At 36.4% G+C, this 19,078-nt stretch overlaps 1 protein-coding gene across 1 annotated transcript; it reads left to right on the top strand.

Moving 5' to 3' along the window:
• Window positions 1-439: 439 nt before the first annotated feature.
• LOC127639095 (leucyl-cystinyl aminopeptidase-like) lies at window positions 440-18,242 on the top strand. Its single transcript, XM_052120941.1, has 18 exons — window positions 440-788; window positions 4,104-4,926; window positions 5,079-5,217; window positions 6,517-6,648; window positions 6,739-6,859; window positions 7,025-7,176; window positions 8,215-8,328; window positions 8,431-8,562; window positions 8,698-8,829; window positions 8,968-9,116; window positions 9,457-9,548; window positions 10,912-11,095; window positions 13,843-13,999; window positions 14,151-14,335; window positions 14,670-14,831; window positions 14,929-15,069; window positions 15,833-15,914; window positions 16,019-18,242. Exons 1-18 carry the CDS (start codon window positions 770-772, stop codon window positions 16,148-16,150), a joined length of 3,048 nt encoding a protein of 1,015 aa, XP_051976901.1. The 5' UTR covers window positions 440-769; the 3' UTR covers window positions 16,151-18,242.
• The last annotated feature ends 836 nt before the right edge of the window (window positions 18,243-19,078 follow it).

Below are 19,078 nucleotides of genomic sequence, written 5' to 3'. Positions count from 1 at the left end.
ACACACACACACACACACACACCTATCATTATGAGGACTTCCATAGACATAATGATTTTTATACTGAACAAACTATAGATTATCTTCCCTAAACCTAACAAAAAACTTTCACACACACACACACACACACACACACTGCTCTTCTGCTTTTTCCATTCATAGACTTTTTCATCCTCTTTATATTCTCTCTATATGTGTGAATATATCTGATGTTGTCTTTATATATGATTAATTGGTTTGAATTGTTTGTCTCTTTTTAGTACTTGTTTAGCTTGGTTTCTTTTTCTTTCTTTTTTACCAAATATTTGTTCTTGTGCATTTTCCATTCTCCTTCAGTTCTAAGTTTGAATATATCTGAAGTTGTCTATAGAAGATCAATAGGCCAACGTGTTCGGTGTCTGTACAGTGTGTAATTTCTAGGAGTGCAGCAGAAGGAAGTAAAGCTCAAGTCGCTTGTCGCACAGCAGCGAATGTCACTTTCAGCTTGTGTCCTCTGTTATACCGATATGTGCCATAGCCAGTGTGCTGCAATGGCTCAATAAACCCCTCTCGGTAATTGCTGTGCGGATCGATGATTTTAATTCGGTGAAATAAGTGAGAGAGCAGTAAAGCTTGCTAACAAAGCTAAACAAGCACCAGTTGATCTGATTATGTGATCCAGCGTTTAGCGAATGTGTGTCTCTTCGACTAAACCTCTTTTCAGCTTCTGGGGGAATCTTTAATTTTTATTTTGTTTTACTACTTCAGAGTGAATTGTTGACATCTAATCATGGAGTCTTTTGAAAGCGGTAAGATATATATTCTTTATTTGCACGCGAAATTCTGTGCACTGCCACTGTCGAAAGTTATCGTTAACAGGCTACTTACTAGCCACATCGCTTTATGAGAATAATTCAATCCAGTCTCATAAAGTACTACTCCCGTAGTGTGATAACGTCTTTTATTATGGCAATGATTCTATAACAATGGATACAGCGTCAGTTCAGCGACAACATGCATGCAAACTCCCTGCTAGCTGAAAGACGTATCATTAGCATAAACAGGAACAGTGCATTGTTCATTATAGTGGACTACAGCAGAAGTGTAAGGTCATGACATCACCTCTGCTGAAGAATGATAAAATGATAATAGATACGATATAGTATTAATGTTTATGGTGGAGGTAATAGGAGGAAATATAATCATTAGTGTGTTATTTTGATGACTGGCTTTCACGTGATGCTCTTCAGTCTGTCAGCAATTTTAGTTCATGTACTAATTGTAGTCATCAGATCTGTTAATATGTGACTGAATTTCTGTCTTCATTGTTTGGTTCACAAATTTGAGCCATCTAACTAACAGCCAATGAATGTAGAAGGAAAACTTCAATTGCTTGTTATTTTTTACTTTTGAGTGAAAGTTTGGCTGATAACAGGGTGAGCCTCATAAAACCTGTCAAGAACTTTATTGACCTTAAGACATGCCAGTCTATTGCACACTGTGGCAACTCAAAAACAAACACAACGACAACGTTAATCTTAATTTAATGAACCAAATAGCTTTCAGCTGTGTTTGATATAATGGCAAGTGATATTCTAGAACCAAATTATCAATTTATCATGATTACTCAAAGATACAAACACATGTACGGATGCTCTTTGTGGACTATAGCTCTGCGTTTAACACCATCCTTCCTCAAAAATTGATGAACAAACTGATGGATCTAGGCATTCCATACCCCACCTGTATGTGGATTAAAAGCTTTCTCACATGTCGCACCCAGAGGGTGAGAGTTGGCCATCATACATCTACGGCCCTTAGTCTCAGCACCGGCTCCCCACAGGGCTGTGTATTGAGCCCCCTGCTGTACACTCTATACACGCACGACTGTACCTCCACCCACCACAATAACATCATAGTGAAGTTTGCGGACGACACTACAGTGGTGGGGCTCATCACTGGAGCTGACCGAATCAGCTTACAGAGAGGAGGTTAAACATTTGTCGGTGTGGTGTAGGGAGAATAACCTTCTCCTTAATACTGTAAAGACCAAGGAGCTGGTGATTGATTACAGGAGGGAAAAGACTGACATCACACCACTCATCATCGGCGGGATCGGGTGGAGCAGGTGTCGGACTTCTGTTTTCTGGGTGTGTACATTGAGGAGGGTCTGACATGGAGCGTAAACAGTGTGAAGGTGCTAAAAAGGCCCAACAACGTTTGCACTTCCTGAGGGTCCTCAGGAGAAACGACATCACCCAGAAACTGCTGTTATCCTTTTACAGGTGTTCCATAGAATCTATCTTAACATACTGCCTATGTGTGTGGTTTAGTAGCTGCACAGTAGCCCAGAAAAGGCTCTCCAACGGGTCATTAACATGGCCCAGAAGATAGTCGGTTGCCCCCTCCCTACAATGGTTGACCTTCACAGTGCTCGCTGTGCCAAAAAAGCCCAGAGCATTATTAAAGACACTTTCCATCCCGGTCACTTCTTGTTTGAACTGTTGCCATCAGGCAGACGATACAGGACAATCAAATCAAGAACAAACAGACTTAAAAACAGTTTTTATCCAACAGCAATAACCACCCTTAATGCCATAAAAAAACATTCATAAAACAATACTATATAGTTAGATTGTGCAATAACTATGACAGAATGAATGGTGGTGTGTGTGTGTGTGTGTGTATTTTTATATTGATATTGATTTTATTGATGCACCAACTGTTTGGCACTTTTTAAATTTCGTTGTACAGGTTACAATGACAATAAAAAGGATTACGATAAGGTGTTGGAGTGATGGCTGCTGGAAATGGGGCCTGTCTAGATTTGATCAAGAATTACTTTTTCAAATAATGATGGTGCTGTTTATATATATATATATATAATATATATATGAAAATGAAGGCTATTTTTTAGGAACATTAGCCTAATCTTTGTTGACTATGCTGCTGTAACAACAATTTCATTCACAAGATCAAGTAAGTATATCTAATCTATTTACATTGTGACTTCACTTTCATGACAATTGATTAAACACACTCCCACATTCTCATTGTTGTAATTCAAAAACACCATGATATTATATGTTGCACTGCTTTAAATTATATTGATTAAAAAAACATGCAATAATGAGAATCTAATGCATATCACCATTAAATAATGAACTAATGGAAATTCCAATAAAATGTTTAAAATGGGACACATTGGTTTTCTTTTAAGAAAAGGTATTGTATTTATATCTGTTTCTAATAAATATATAAATAATAATAATTTAAGAATTAGATCAAAACACAAACACAGTTTTAATGTTCAATTAATGTTTATTTGTTCACTTTCAATGTTTAAAAAACCAATCAGTATTTAATTGTCATTAAAATTATGTAACAATAAAAAAATCATAATATTTTATGAAAAGGCTTCTTTTATCTATGTGTGATGTGTTTATGACTGCAAAATTCACAATCTGTGCACAGTGCTAAATGAAAGAGTTACTCTAATATTAAATCACATATTTGAATTGTCAAATTTCAGGGTACTTATTACAAAAATAAAAATCAATAAAAAAATAAGTATTTGTGCCACAAGCCTGAGATTGACCACAAGGTCTGTAGGTAGGGTATTTGTGGTTCGAGCTCTGTGTTAAACAGGATAATTTGATCACTGTGTTTGCTCAGACATTGCGCCATGATTTTTCATTCTATTCAGTCAATCAAATTCTCTGTTGAAGGAGGAAGAATGCGGTGTCAGTGTATTTTCTATCAGGGTATTGACAAATCTTATGCAGACAGTCACAGTAGTTTAACAAACATTTTACTAAGGATAAAGTATGTTATGTAGTTTATTGTTCACAGCGTGTGGTAATGTAGAGTTGAAGGATTTACTGAAACCTTCTCAAAGTCTTCAACACTTCTTCAAGGTGCATGACAAGTTGCTTGTCCTACATCTTAAGTTTCACTTTCATATGTTGACTTTACACTGAAAGCTTATTTTAACAGACTACAAAATAGTTCAGAAACGATTGCAGTAAACCTACATGACATCGTTATGCTGCTTCTCAACAAGAAGCCACTTCCAACAACAGCGCTTTCATTCACATTTTGTCTGTTGCCACTGTAACCTACAGAAAGAGCTTCACTGCCCAGGAACATGATTGAGAACAGCATGTTTGAGGAAGAGCCAGATGTGGTGGATTTGGCAAAGGAGTCCCCATCCTATCCCATAGAATCAGACGACGTGGTCTATGAACCACGGAGCTCACGACTGTTAGTCCGAGGCCTGGGAGAAAATGACCTGGACGAAGATGAGGAAGACTATGAGTCATCTACTCGGCTTCTTGGAATGTCCTTCATGAACCGCAGTTCCAGCCAGCGTAGTGCTACCTCATCCTACACCCGCCAAAAACCTTCCGGATTGTGCTCAATGCCTTCTGCTAAATCAATAGTTGTAAGTGTTCTTATCTTTGTGCTGGTGGCCTCCTTGATCATGGTCATCTACTTCCTGCCAGGTTGCACTTTCACCCGAGATGGCTGTAAGAAGGCCAACTCGACAATTGACACTGTCTATCCCATTTCCACAAGTGGAGAACTTTTCCCATGGACAGAGTTGAGATTACCAGTTAGTGTACACCCTGTGCATTACAATATTTCAATTAATCCTAACCTGACATCCATGTCCTTCCAAGGAAAGGTGTTGATAATTGTGCAAGTCTTGCAGGAAACAAAGAAGGTAGTCCTGCACAGCTCTGATATGAAAATAATCAAGGCCACTTTTGAAAGTAAGGAGGTCAAGATTTTGGAGTACAAACCATGGCAGCAGATTGCCATCAAATTTCCAGAGGATCTGAAAAAGGGACAGTATGTTCTAAAGATTGACTACACAGCAAACTTCTCCAGCAGCTATGATGGCTTCTACAACAGCTCCTATGTCGATACAACTGGTACAAAGAGGTAATTGCGGCCCAATTAACCTTTGTGTAACTTTCTAGATATTTAGGACAGTTTTGCATTAAATCTACAGCTCCATTGTTCTAATTGACAGTTTCTTCTCTGTCTTTAGTCTTCTCATACACTTTCTGTAATTCACTCCAACTTTCTTCCAGAGTTTTGGCTGCTACTCAGTTTGAACCCCTGGCAGCCCGAAAGGCTTTTCCTTGTTTTGATGAGCCAGCTTTTAAATCTACTTTTCTAATCAAGATAACAAGAGAACCCAAGTACATCAGCCTTTCAAACATGCCTAAGGTAGTTATGCCAATTTAAATTTTTTTCTTCTTTGTCCTTTAATTTAAGAGGCTAAGACCCCGTTTCGGGGTTAAGATCCGATCACATCTGGTCAGGTGAGACACATCACTGTTTACACCTGGTCACTGGTCTCTTGTGACCACTTGGGATCGGATTTGGAGGGAAGGGACTCTGTTTCATGACAACATACATCAATCACTATGTCAGTGTGTTCCTGCATGATAATAAACTATTTCTCCCAGATGCAGCTGAAATTTAATCTAAGCACAAACGCAGAATTGTCCATTATTTTAGTGGATTGCCAGTATTGACCTGAGCTGCAGATTTTGATCTTTGATCACATAAGTGTCCCTAAATGTTGATTTCAGACACACTGAAGAAGATCTGTGAAGTTCTCGTGTTTGTGTTTGTATCTGCTTTTTAACGTTTTCCAATCGCATGATTGTTTCCTGTTTAAACCGCTCATAATCGACAAAGCTTAAACTTTTCTTTTAGCGCAGCGGTTGATTGACAGGTGGCGCTTCTATGCTGCCGGGACGCATTCAGGACGGATTAGCATTTACACATCAAATGTGATGTGGTCAAATGCGTTTTTGACCACATTTGTATGTGTTTTTGTATAACAATCAAAACCTGTATTTAGACCTTTATTTAGTGCTGACGGCATGTGATCGGATCACCAAAAATGCATCTTAATACCAGGTGGAAATGGGGTCTAATACATAAAATCTGTTTATTGCAATTTGGTTAAAGATGCACTCAGTAATTTTTTCTTCACCTACAAAAGGTTTTACTACTGAAGAAGCAAATAGTGTTTTTGAAACTTATGTATAATGAGCACTCACATGAGCTGAAGGCTCCAGTCATATCAGTAACCTTATAAATGCTGTTTTATTTTACACGGAGAGGGTCCCCTCATTGAGATGGCCATGTTAGGATCACATGACCAGCCAAACACTACTAACCACCCTGTTATTGGACACTTTCACTCATGGATTAAATTAATCAAGGTTGACTGTAATTTAGTGAATTGATATGATGGCTTTAGAAACGATTGCATTTGAATGATGATGCATCCATGCCCCTAGGTGTCAGTGGAATTCCAAGGTGACTGCCATGTTTTTCAGCACAACATAAATAAGAAATGACTGAAGGCACCTTTAAATTGTCATGTACAATTTTATATATTTACAAGTGTTTTTTTTTTTTTTTTTTATTATACTATTATGCAAGTTTATCTCAAATTATAATATGTATGTTATGTAATCTTATTATTGATATATTTTTATTATTTTCTAGGCCACAACCTCAAATTTAAACAATGGGCTTCAAGAAGACGAGTTTGAGAAAAGTGTTAATATGAGCACTTACCTGGTTGCATTTATTGTGGCTGAATTCAGCGGTGTCAGTAAGAATGTCTCTAAAACCATGGTATGTATACTTTCAAAAAACATTTATTTATATATTGAAAAGTGTAGCACATGCTGGTATAGTTAATTTGTATTTTCAAACGTTGTGCAGGTGTCTGTGTATGCCATTCCAGACAAGAGGGACCAAGTGTATTATGCTCTGGAAACAGCTGGCAAATTGTTGGAGTTCTACAACACGTTCTTTGAAATTGACTACCCGCTAAGCAAGTTGGGTGAGATGGCCTTCCCTTACAGAAACTCGAACTTCAAACAGGGATTATTAGATTACTGGGATAATGAGAAGTACACTTTAATGATGTTTACAAATAACAAACTTAATGTTTTAAGAGTTTATTTCTGTCAGCTGTCTTGATCAAGTGTCCTTGCATAATCAATAGATTTAGTGGCCGTTCCTGACTTCCTTGCTGGAGCCATGGAGAACTGGGGACTAATTACATTCCGTGAGACAACTCTGCTAGTAGGGAATCATTCCTCCCCTATAGACAAGCAACTGGTGACCTCTGTCATTGCTCATGAACTTGCCCACCAGGTAATTAAGTTTCTAAAAAAAGTAACGTTCCCATGACAGTGTAATAATAGTCACATTCAAACAGTTTACATCACACTGGATGTGAAACAGAGATTCTGTGCCTGCCTAGTTGTATTGCACATTGTTATCTTTTAACCCAGCTGAGTATATTGAAGACAAACCTGAATTCTCTCTCCTTTTTTCACATTGTATTATTTTGGTATGAACATGGAGTATGTTTGTGTCATACACGTGAGTAGTTCCACAGCTGTTTACCATGTGGGAGAAGACACTAGTTTCACTGTTAAAGGAATATTCTGGGTTCAGTACAAGTTAAGCTCATTTTCAACTCGTCCCTCATTTGTTTAAAAAGTAATAAAGAGCAAAAATCTTGGGAAGCGAAGGCCCTTACAATAAAAGTGAATTGGGCCAGTTCATAAACATTAAATACACAATGTTTCAAAAGTAAACCACAAGATGTAAACATTATAAGTGTTAACATGATTTTAGTTTGATCAAATCACTTATTCAACTTTTCAGTGCAAGCTATTTCCAATATCACATCATATAAACAATTTTACCAATAAAAGAGATTGTAGCATGCTTAAATCATGTTAATATTTATAATGTTTACGTCTTGTGGCTATACTTTTAAAACCGTGCATATTTTAATGTTTATGTACTGGCCCCGTTCACTTCAATTGTAAGTGCCTTACGTTAATCACGATATAAAATGAACAAGTTATTGTTCAAGAATCAATATTATGCCACAAATGCTGTCAATTGAGCTTAACTTCTACTGAACCCAGAATATTCGAAGACAAGCACATTACAGTACATCATCAACAGCGGTTCACTCACACAAGTTAGGATGGTTGGCTCTCTGTCTTACCAATTATGAACCGTATAGAGTTTGGGGCTAAACCAATAGTGTTGCAAGTCATCGTTGACGGATGTACTACAAATGATTTATAAGACTCAAAATCCAAGCATGATTTTGAAAGCCATTTCCTGTTCCTGTAATATGTCCTATTCTATACTGTTAATTTTTCTTTATAGTGGTTTGGAAATCTGGTCACTATGAGATGGTGGAATGATCTTTGGCTGAATGAAGGATTTGCAACCTACATGCAGTATAGATCAATTGAAACTGTGTTCCCTGACCTTGACATAGTAAGTTTTAGTCTAAATGAATTTTGTTTTCCTTTTGTTTCAATCCATACTTTTAGGTTTTAATGTTTTATTAAACTTTTCTTTTGCCTCTTTCATTTCTAGGACACTGAATTCTTAAGCGTTCGTTTCAGAGCACTGGCCAAGGACGCATTGAACTCGTCTCACCCAGTGTCTACTGTAGTAAGCAGTCCAGAGCAGGTTGAAGAGATGTTTGACTCTGTGTCCTATGAGAAGGTATAGCATAAATGACCTGTCAGGCTTCACCTAACCCGCTATTGAAAATTGCACAAAGTTACTATTTCTGCTTGATCGTAAGTTATTTTTCGAACTTGTGTGCATATTAACATGTTTTCTGTCTTCTCATGCAAGGGGGCCTCAATACTTCTTATGCTCAATGCAACACTCACAGATGAAGAGTTTCGAAAAGGAGTGATTGAATATTTGCAGAAGTATACATTCAGAAACACAGAAAGTGAAGACTTATGGAACAGTCTTTCCCAGGTCAGGGCTAATGAATATTACAAAAACACTGCACTGGCCATGCATGATTGCATTTCAGCATTAAACAATAAAAATCAAATGCTTGTCCTATGCATGTAATTGTAAAGTTGTGCTGACATCTGCACTTGTTTTACATAGGTGAGTAAACAACCCTTCAATGTAACGCAGATGATGAATACTTGGACTGTACAGAAGGGCTTCCCTCTGGTCACAGTGAGGAGAAACGGCACAGAAGTGACACTGACCCAAGAACATTTCCATCTGAATGCCGAAAGCACCAGCCACAGGTATTGCACTTTTACAGCAACTTTGAACATTGATCTACAAATGTCCCGTAATGTGCCAGGATGAGATTAGATCTGTCTGCAGTTGCTTCATAATGTTCTTTAGCCTCTTTGTACTAAATTATGTACTTGGAATTTCTCTTTAAAGGCTAACTCTACTACAAATCAGCTCACCTCTCATGGGATGGAATGCACTTTTTCTTTTTAAGGTGTCAGAGGGTCAGACAAGCTTTGCTTTATTGATCGGAGTCAAAGTTTTAGATCGGTCTATAGTAAAAGCAACATTTTTGTGAAGTTAGCCTCTAGTAATGTTGAACCAACTTTACCAATGTTTTCCCTATAGCAGTTTGTGGCATATTCCCCTGACGTATGTAAATGACAGCTGTGGTGCTCTCAGCTCCTGCAAGCAAGTATACCATCTCAAGGACAAAACAGGTGAAAATTGTCACTTATATCACATGGGAAACCAGCTATGTGAAAACTGGCTTCAGATTTTGATTATTGTATATAGTAAAGTCAATGTGCGGAATCAGCACCACAGTTTAGCAAAACATGCGGTTGTTAGCCCTGTGTATTGTGTGATACAAATGTTTGATCAATGATGGTCTCAGACAGCACACCCACTGACCGGCAACAATCCAATGCGCATGCTCACAAAAATTATCAAAGCTATCTGAAATCGCTAATTCCAAGCATGCATCACAGCAGTTTGCAAAGAAGTGTGTGTGTGTGTGTGTGTGTGTGTGTGTGTGTGTGTGTGTGTGTGTGTGTGTGTGTGTGTGTGTGTGTGTGTGTGATGTATTTATCACTTTATGGGGACCAAATGTCCCCATAAGGATAGTAAAACCCGAAATTTTTGACCTAGTGGGGACATTTTGTCGGTCCCCATGAGGAAAACAGCTTCTAAATCATACTAAATTATGTTTTTTGAAAATGTAAAAATGCAGAAAGTTTTCTGTGTGGGTTAGGTTTAGGGGTAGGGTTAGGTTTAGGGGATAGAATATAGAGTTTGTACAGTATAAAAACCATTATGTCTATGGAAAGTCCCCATAAAACATGGAAACACAACATGTGTGTGTGTGTGTGTGTGGGTGTGGGTGTGTGTGGGTGGGTGGTATTATAAATCTGTTTCAGTTAACTCTGCTCCCTAAACAGCATTTCAAAAACAAAAAGTGTTGCTTGTTGAACTATTAGTCAGTCAGTCTCTTCCTGTATTTCAGTGGTTCTCATCCTTTTTTTGATGAACGCCCCCAACTTAATTCCCTTACCCCAGCCGCCCCCAATTATGTGACATAATTTGTACCAAAAAAAAAAACACAAACTGAATATTTGTTTCATTTGCTCAATGCAACTTCGATGCATTGCATCATTTTAAAGTTTTGTTAATAAATTAAGCAGGCTTACGCATGTGAGACCAAACCTTGCGTTTCTTGAATTCAAGCAGATGGAGGGCTATTTCTGGGGCCTATAAAATGAAAATGCAAAGACAGAAACTAACAATAAAAGTGATATTGTTAATATATTTTACATTTGCCTTTTTGAAACGTTTAATTTATTCTTTTTTTGTTTTTTTTTTTATATATGTATATCGTTTTAACAGTGGTATTTGTAACAAGACCATAGTAAGCATATGGAAGCATGGATCTTCATTACCATGATTTCTATAAAACAAACTGGCATTTTTGTAATTATAAACAGTGTACCGCACCTGTAGAGAACCTCGGCTGTGGTTCTTAGTCAGAAAAAGCTACAATGTTCATGATGTGCTCATCATTTTCTCACTTGACATTTTTTACAGCCACATTAAAGCTCCCAGATCAAGTGAAGTGGCTGAAGTTCAACTACAGGAGCGAGGGCTTCTACATAGTGCATTATGACGAGGAGGGGTGGAGGGCGTTGAATGAGGCATTGAGCATGGATGTGAATATTCTCCCCCGTGAGGACAGAGCAGCACTCATCAATAACATCTTTTCTCTCTCCAGGTAGATTTTTTTTTCAAGGGAACTTAACAGTTATTAGATAAGACTTGAAGGAATAGTTCACCCAAAACAGAAAATTCTCATAATTTACTCACCCACATGCATTCCCAGATGTGTATGACTTTCTTTCTTCTTCCAAACACACAAAAAGAATTTGAAGAATATTTCAGCTATGTAGGTCCATAAAATGCAAGTGAATGGGTGCTGATTTTTTTTTTGAAGCTCCATAAAAGTAATCCATATGACTCCAGTTGATTAATTAATGTCTTCTGAAGTGAAATGCAAGGTGTGTGTAAGTAATAGATCAATATTAAAAAAAAATGTTTACAAAAATTTCAAGAGGGTCGAGGTCAAGTGTGTTGGCAATTTCACGTGAAAACTGCTGTGTGAAATATGAATAAAACAGAACCGCAGTGCTGATTACAACAGAGAATTATAGATAATAATTAATAGATGCCTCATTCGGCTGGTTTGGATACGTCTACTGTGGTACTATCTTGGAACGGTCAGAGATGTTTGAATCGGTTTGAATGCAAGTGAATGATTGAGGAGATGCCTCAGACTAGCTCCTCGCTCAGACTAGAGATGGGCATTCATCAATATTTGTATTAGAATATTTTAGCTCGTAAAAAACTAATATTTGAATATTCTATTATTTAAATGAAAGTAATTAATGAGAGAGACATTGTAAAATAATTATTTTAGTCAAAGATTGCATCACCATTAAAAAAAGCAAGCTTCTAATTATAATCAAAACAAACTTTTATCATGTCCTGTGTTTTTTTTTTTTTTTTTTAAAGCAATGCTTGAAAACAAAAAAAGAATAGAGTGAAAGCATTTAAGCTCACGCAAAGCGAAAAAAAAAAAAGAAACCGCTAATGAAGTACACTGATGCAGTTAACTTACAGGACGAGTATAACACTCGGCATATAATAGTTATCATGTTTATATTGTATCTCGTGTCATGTTTTTGTTGAGAAAAACAAGCATATCTACATGCTCCGTAAACTATACTCATTTAAACACACCAGTTTAAATGTGTCCCGTACCTCAGCTAGCATAGTCTTTCTCGGATGCCATGTTTGTTGTTTATAGAAGCGTCAGCTGGGATTACGTTGCTACGGGGATGCTGCTTTCTGAAATACTGCATATATACGAGAGTAAAGTGTACACCGTTTATCCGGTTTTCCAGCTTTCTCACAGTAAGCAACATTCTCAAAATAACCCTCTTTTCTGGTGTACTTCTGAACTTACTGAGTGACAGAACCGTTTGCTCAACAAATGTATTAAAATAGTATTTTTGCTATTCGAATAATTATTGCAGAACGAATATTCAACTACTTGTGCACATCCCTAGCTCAGACCAATGCATAAACTGCCTTTTTGTGGAAACAGTACCATAGAAACAGCTGCCAATAAGGGATCTACATATGAATATCTATGCAGAGGAGACTTGCATGCATATGTCATGTGAGAGACAGTTTGCGTTCCACCCTCATAAAATTTTCATTTTTGGGTGAACAATTCCTTTAAACAAGGTGATTGCATAGGTTTCCTGTCATGGAAAGCCTGAAAACATCAAGTTTTGTGATTTTTTTTTTTTTTTTTTACAGCCTAGAAAATTAATAGAAAATTTATAAAAGTCATGGATGAAATACTTTCTTGTTATGCTCTGCTCTAAAATATTGCATCAGCTAAACATTGCTATTTGTGAGTACAGTATGTTTGGAATTATTTTTGAAAATACATTAAAGTTTTTTACACAAAAAAACTGTCATATATTTGTAAAACATTATTATTTTCCACCCTCTTTCTGACCCTCTGTCAGAAACGCTCGGTTTTTGTGCTGCTTCTCTAAGACATGACAGTAAACACCCACTGTTATAATTGGCTCTCTGCTCTTGACTGACCTGCTCTCTACTTACCATCTCACAGCCCTGCCCATTAGCATTGAGCAACAGAAGTGATAAGATAAAGTAGTCATATATGTGTTGTTGTGGAGGTGGTCAGATGCAAATGTCTACCACAGTGTGACATCACAATGTGGAGGAAGTCGAGAATGAGTCTTTTACAGTGAGTCTGAAACTTACAACATGTTTTTATTGTACAATGGCCTCTTATGTCAAATGATCAGGGAACATTTCATGACCCTTTTAGCTTATCATGGAAATTCATAGGAAAGTTGATTATACAGTATTTTGGAACTGTGATTTTAGTAAATTTAGAGAATATCTTACAGTGATATCCATAATATTTAATGCTTATCAAAACCAGCATGCAGCATAATGTACTGTAGCATCATATGATTTATTTTTTTAAACTTTTGAAATAAATTCAGGATTAGTCAGAATGTTATGCTTTTGGAAAGTTGCGCTATGCAGCTTTTGTGACCACATGTGATTTAAGAGACTACTTTACGAATATTTTTACTTTAAAAAATCTAGTTGTCACGCTGCAGGACCATTAAATGTACTAGTGAAGGCACAAATGCGATTAAAAATGTTAAAAACCTTAAAAGTGATAGCTCACGAAAAATGAAAATGTAGTCATCATTAACTCACCCTTATGTTGTTTCAAACCTGTAAGCATACTTTCCCTTATACAGTCATATTTTACCTTATAAACTTGATATTTATTCATGTTAAATGTCATCTCCCCATAGGCCTCCATAAATAAGTGGAAAATAAGATTTCTGAATGTTACCAATTGCCTTTAAGGACACTCATAATTATGATTGATCTTTTTTCCAGATTGGGCAAGGTGCCCTTCAGACAGGTCTTAAATCTAATGGAGTACATCAGAAATGAGACAGAGACTGCTCCTCTCACTGAAGCTCTGTTCCAGCTTGCTCAGATCTACAGATTGCTTGACAAAAGATCAGAGTTGAACTTGGTCTATAGAATGAAGGTTGGTGTTGCATTTCGCTACTGTATATCTTGTGTGGCAGTTGCAGTCAAATGGTGTTTTTCATTTGAATTGTTTGTTTGTTTTTTCTTATGAAAAATTATTTAAGTGTTTTAATTTTTCTTTTTTGCATGTTTTGTGGTTTGTTTTTCAGAGTTACATTTTTGACCATTTTGGCAGTTTGATGGACAGTCAATCATGGAAACAGGAAAGCTCTGTGTCTAAGATGACACTTAGATCTGCTCTGTTGGAGATGGCATGTTCCTTCGACAGACACAACTGCACAATACAGGCCAAACATATATTTGATCGGTGGTTGGCTTCCAACAAGACTAATCAGTAAGTTTAAGCAATGATGCTGAGAAAGTGCTTACACCGTGTTTTTCCTGCAGGTTAATGTTATTGTCATAATAAGTGTGCATCTGACTTAACAGTGTATTTTCAAATCATGGCTAGATTGAACGGAGTGAAATGATGTGTTAGAAAATTTATTAAAACGCATCTCAAATGTGTTGAGCCACCTATATTTGAAATGTGTATACTGTATTAATGTGTACACACCTGATTTGTTTGCATTCATTACATCCCTTTTGATGTGATTTGTTTTTGCATCATGTGTTTAATTGTTGTGATTTATGTGTGTATAATTGGTGTGCATGCCATGTTGTTTCAGGATTCCCAGTGACCTCATGATCACAGTCTTTAAAGTTGCTGCCCAAACAGAAGATGGATGGACCACACTTTTGGACTCATATAAAAACTCCATCTGTGACACAGAGAAGCGCAAGACTCTGGAGGCTTTGGCCAGTACTCAGGATGTAAAAAAAATTATATTGTAAGGACCATATATTTGTTAAAGGAAAAATTATCTTGCCTTAATCCATTCAGAATTTTCTACACGCTTTAATATTTAATTTGGTTTTCCCTTTTAGGATTCTACTAAAAAGTCTTGACGGAAGTATGATTCAAACACAGGAGTTTCCATTTGTGATTAACACAATTAGCAAGAGCCTTGCTGGGTCCCTCTACGCTTGGGATTTTGTAAAGGAGAACTGGGATAAAATCAATCAAAAGTAAGTGACATCAGAAGAACATTTCAGCTCTGTAGGTCCATACAATGCAAGTGAATGGTGTCTAGAACTCAGAACATCCAAAAATTACATAAAGGAGGCATAAAAGTAATCAATTCTATTTCAGTGGTTAAATCCATGTCTTCTGAATCGATATAATAGGTGTGGGTGGGAAACGGATAAAGATTTAAGTCCTGTTTTTTTGCATTCTTTGTGCTTTTGCCGCCACCTGCTGGTCAAAGGTGATGATTTATAGTAAAAAAAGGACTTAAATATTGATCTGTTTATCACCCACACCTATCATATTACTTCTGAAGACATGGATTTAACCTCTGGAATCATATGGATTACTTTTATGTTGCCTTCATGTACTTTTTGGACATTTTGGTCACTATTCTTGCAATTTGAGGACCTACAGAGATGAAATATTCTTCTAAAAATCTTCAATTGTGTTCTGCAGAAGAAAAAACTGGGGTGGCTTGAGGGTATTAACTTGACCTGGTTTTAACTTTAGATGTGAACTCTTTTGATTATTCTTCTGTCAGCTTTTACAGTGTGTGCATGTGTGAACAGAGGGAAAACCCTAATAATTTCAAAATATGATGTAAACACACAGATATATATATATATATATATATATAGATATATATATATATATTATCGCTGTCACTTTATTTGCATGTAAACCATTCACATATTTTCATTGTGTTGTATGTGTAAAAGCACTCAATTGCATATTTAACATTCTTCTTAATTTTCACGAAAGGTTTCCTGTTGGATCCTTTGCTATTCAAAGTATCATCATGTCTACAACCAGTCAGTTTTCCACAAAAACACATCTTGTGGAGGTCTGTTCATCCAAAAGAAGACATACTTATATTTCTGCTTTGTAAAGTTTCCATTAATTTGATTTGTACTTTATTAATAAATATATATATATTTTTTTTTTCAGGTACAGAACTACTTCAGTTCTTTGGGGGACAGAGGTTCACAGATGAGGATCGTGCAGGAGGCCATTGAGACCATTAAGCTAAACATGCGATGGATGGAGAAGAACCTCAACACACTTCAGAACTGGTTGTAGTTTGAGAAGGCAGCTCCTCTCTCGTGCCTCTCACTACTCAGGTGATGTCACTGGGCACATGCAGGTGTAAGTGATGTTACCATGACAACAGCCAGAGCCATAAATGTACAAAGTTAGGTCAGGGTCAATACAGAAGGGCACATTTACTTTGACGTAAAGGGCCATGTAAAAATATTCCTTTTCAGGGGATCGTATAGGGAGTTTTCCTGAGTACTCTCCAGCTTACCAAATATCTGCCTGCAAACATTTATAAAGGATACTGTCTTATATAAACAAACATGTTTGTGTGTTAATGTCAAGTAGATGCGTTTTCTTTCATGAAAAGAAACTATTAACTCAGCATATGGTTTCCTATTTCATTTCATAACTTAAGAATTAATTGCTTCTTTGGAAAGTTTGATGCTGTGTCTTCTCTCGGTTCACTTTGGGGCCCAGCTCTGTATGTGTATGGCTCTGGCCTCTTGCAATATTTGCACTATTCAAAGTTCTAGCTTGCTCAGGGCAATTCTGGTTGTTGTTGAAATATCAGGATGCATTTGATCCCTTTTACTTAATGTCATTGGCTACAGACCAAAATCTCAGTATCTCTTAAATATGCATTGCCAAAAGATATAGTTGCCTAGTTTATATTAATTGAAAGCTGAATTTGTGCTACAGGAGAACTGTAGCACAAATTCAGGAGAACTGTCATCAGATCCCCCCTTTTCGGTATTAAAGCAGATATATACTGGTATTTGCAAAATGTGCAGACAATCGATTGTTTACTTGTCTTTTATTTATGTGTTTATATGTTTGGAGGTAACGTTTTTAATTATTTGCATAGTTTGCCATGCGTGTATCAAGTATTGTGTAAATGTTATTGCCTTTTTTCCATATAATTTTCATCTTTTGCACAAGGTGTATTTTGGATAATCTAATTAGAGTTGAGTGTGTATATTATGTACTAAAGTTTGTGTAGGCTTGCATATAGGTTTCTTTATTGTCAAAGTTTAAGTTAGCATTTATAAAATGACTTCTTAATTTGGAGTTTTGCTGTGCACATTCTGAAGAAGCTGAAAATATTTCAGTTTTATTGTTTCATAGGAAGCACGTTACATCTTGCTTTATGATAAATGGGGTGTGTGTGTGTTACAGAGCTTTTTTGTTTTTGAGTTCTGCGTTAAATATATATGTAGACATGAATACCTTTTTGCTGTATGTTGATGAGGTTAATATTTGTGGATCTAATGTGTCCTTATGACGAACATTTTAATATTGTTTTAACTCCATAAATTGATGGTTAGTTCTCACCATAGAGAGTGAGAATCTGTGGTCACTCTCGATTTATCTTGTGTTAATATGATAATTGCACTTCCAGGTTCAGAGTTCAGTGAACTGACCTTATGAAATGTCAAATATGACTGGTACGTTGTCATTATTTTGATTATAGCAGTTATAATTTGGGTCCTAATCAAAAGCTTTATTAATGTATTTGTAATTAAAGATGAATGATGTTCTTTACAGTTATTAATGAAAGTATTCATGTTTTATTTACTGTGGATTTGAACAAACATGAGCACTGTGATTGTAAATCCCTTGTATCTGGATTTGTATGGTTAAGAGCAAACAGAATGGAGTGTTATAAATACTGTCATATGTTATATATTCTATCGTTCTATTCAACAATTTTGGGGGATTTATTGAAATGTTGTTGTTTCCGATATCGTACTGTAGGGTTCATTTGCACCTGCTAATTTCCCTCATTTCTCTCATCATGGTTTGAATTGTGTTGGTTGTCCAGAAGTTTCCCTCGTGAAATTATTGTTTGAGCAAAGCCTTATTATAGAATTTATTTTTTTGGCACTTCAGTTTTTAGCATGTTAGGCTTGGAAAAATGTTTAAAGCTTAAATATGCTTGCATTTTAAAATTTGTTGCTTTAAATTTCTTGCCTCAAGGGAAAAAAAAATCATATGTGTTTGGCTCAGTTGGAAACTGTCTGTTGTTTATTTTGTGTTAAACGGCTTTACACTGGATTTGGATTCTAAGTTTGTAAGATTTTGCTCAACAAATGGAAACCAGTGGCCAATCTTAATAAAAGATGAAAAATCTTTAAAAACATTTTGTGAACAAATATTCTTGAAATACATTAATCTGAGTTCAACTGTTGTCCTTCTTGAAATTCAGCAGATGGCACTGTTCTCCTTTGTTTTACAATGAAAGTAGTTTGAACCATTATAAAGGAAGTGATTCATGGGATTAATAAGGAATCATGATTAATAAGGAAATTGACTGAGAATAGGAAAAATATTTTGTTTTATGGATAGGGCAGACTGGGGGTGGGATGCACCAACAAGGATTAATTTAAAATTTAGATTAAATCAAGGATTATCTGATAATTTTGTTGCACCAATCTTTAAACATTGTTTAAAAATAATCAGGGTTACATTTTAACTATAGATTTGACCCTGAATTAAATTTCACTGTAAGTCTGAATTAATTTTATTCCTGTTGCTCCAACACTTCAAACTCTTATTTAAATCTCAGGTAGTGATTTACTTTAAACTTGCAGCTGAGGTGGTTTAAATATACAACAGATCTATAATTAAACATGAATGACAAGGTAAACGAACAGTGAATGAGCTGTCAGCCCTCTGAGAGACCTGTATCATATTGTTTATGTTTATTACGGTCCGAAATGTTGTCATAAGGGCTGGATGTCACTAAGAAGAGTAAAAAGTGATTGTTCCCCTTCTGTCTGTCACTCAACGTTGTGTCGAATGAAGTGACACAAGGGGTCTTCCTGGGATGCCAAACATACCTCTGAACCTGAGAAAAGGCAATGTCAAGTTGGCAGACAGAATTTGCATGCCCCGGACATACGGGTATAAAGGGATGCGGGGCAGCGAGTGTCAGTCATAATTTTTCTTCGTGAGTTTCACTCACCTCTG

The sequence above is a fragment of the Xyrauchen texanus genome, chromosome 4 (genome assembly GCF_025860055.1).
Source record: "Xyrauchen texanus isolate HMW12.3.18 chromosome 4, RBS_HiC_50CHRs, whole genome shotgun sequence".
NCBI classification, from domain to species: domain Eukaryota; kingdom Metazoa; phylum Chordata; class Actinopteri; order Cypriniformes; family Catostomidae; genus Xyrauchen; species Xyrauchen texanus.
Note: the sequence above shows the minus strand (reverse complement) of the source record. Positions and strands in the feature narration are given on the sequence as shown.

Coding starts and splice junctions, on each gene's coding strand:
- LOC127639095 (XM_052120941.1), top strand. Junction 8,830..8,967: donor TATGGAACAGTCTTTCCCAG/GTCAGGGCTAAT, acceptor TGTTTTACATAG/GTGAGTAAACAACCCTTCAA. Junction 14,832..14,928: donor GATGTAAAAAAAATTATATT/GTAAGGACCATA, acceptor TTTCCCTTTTAG/GATTCTACTAAAAAGTCTTG.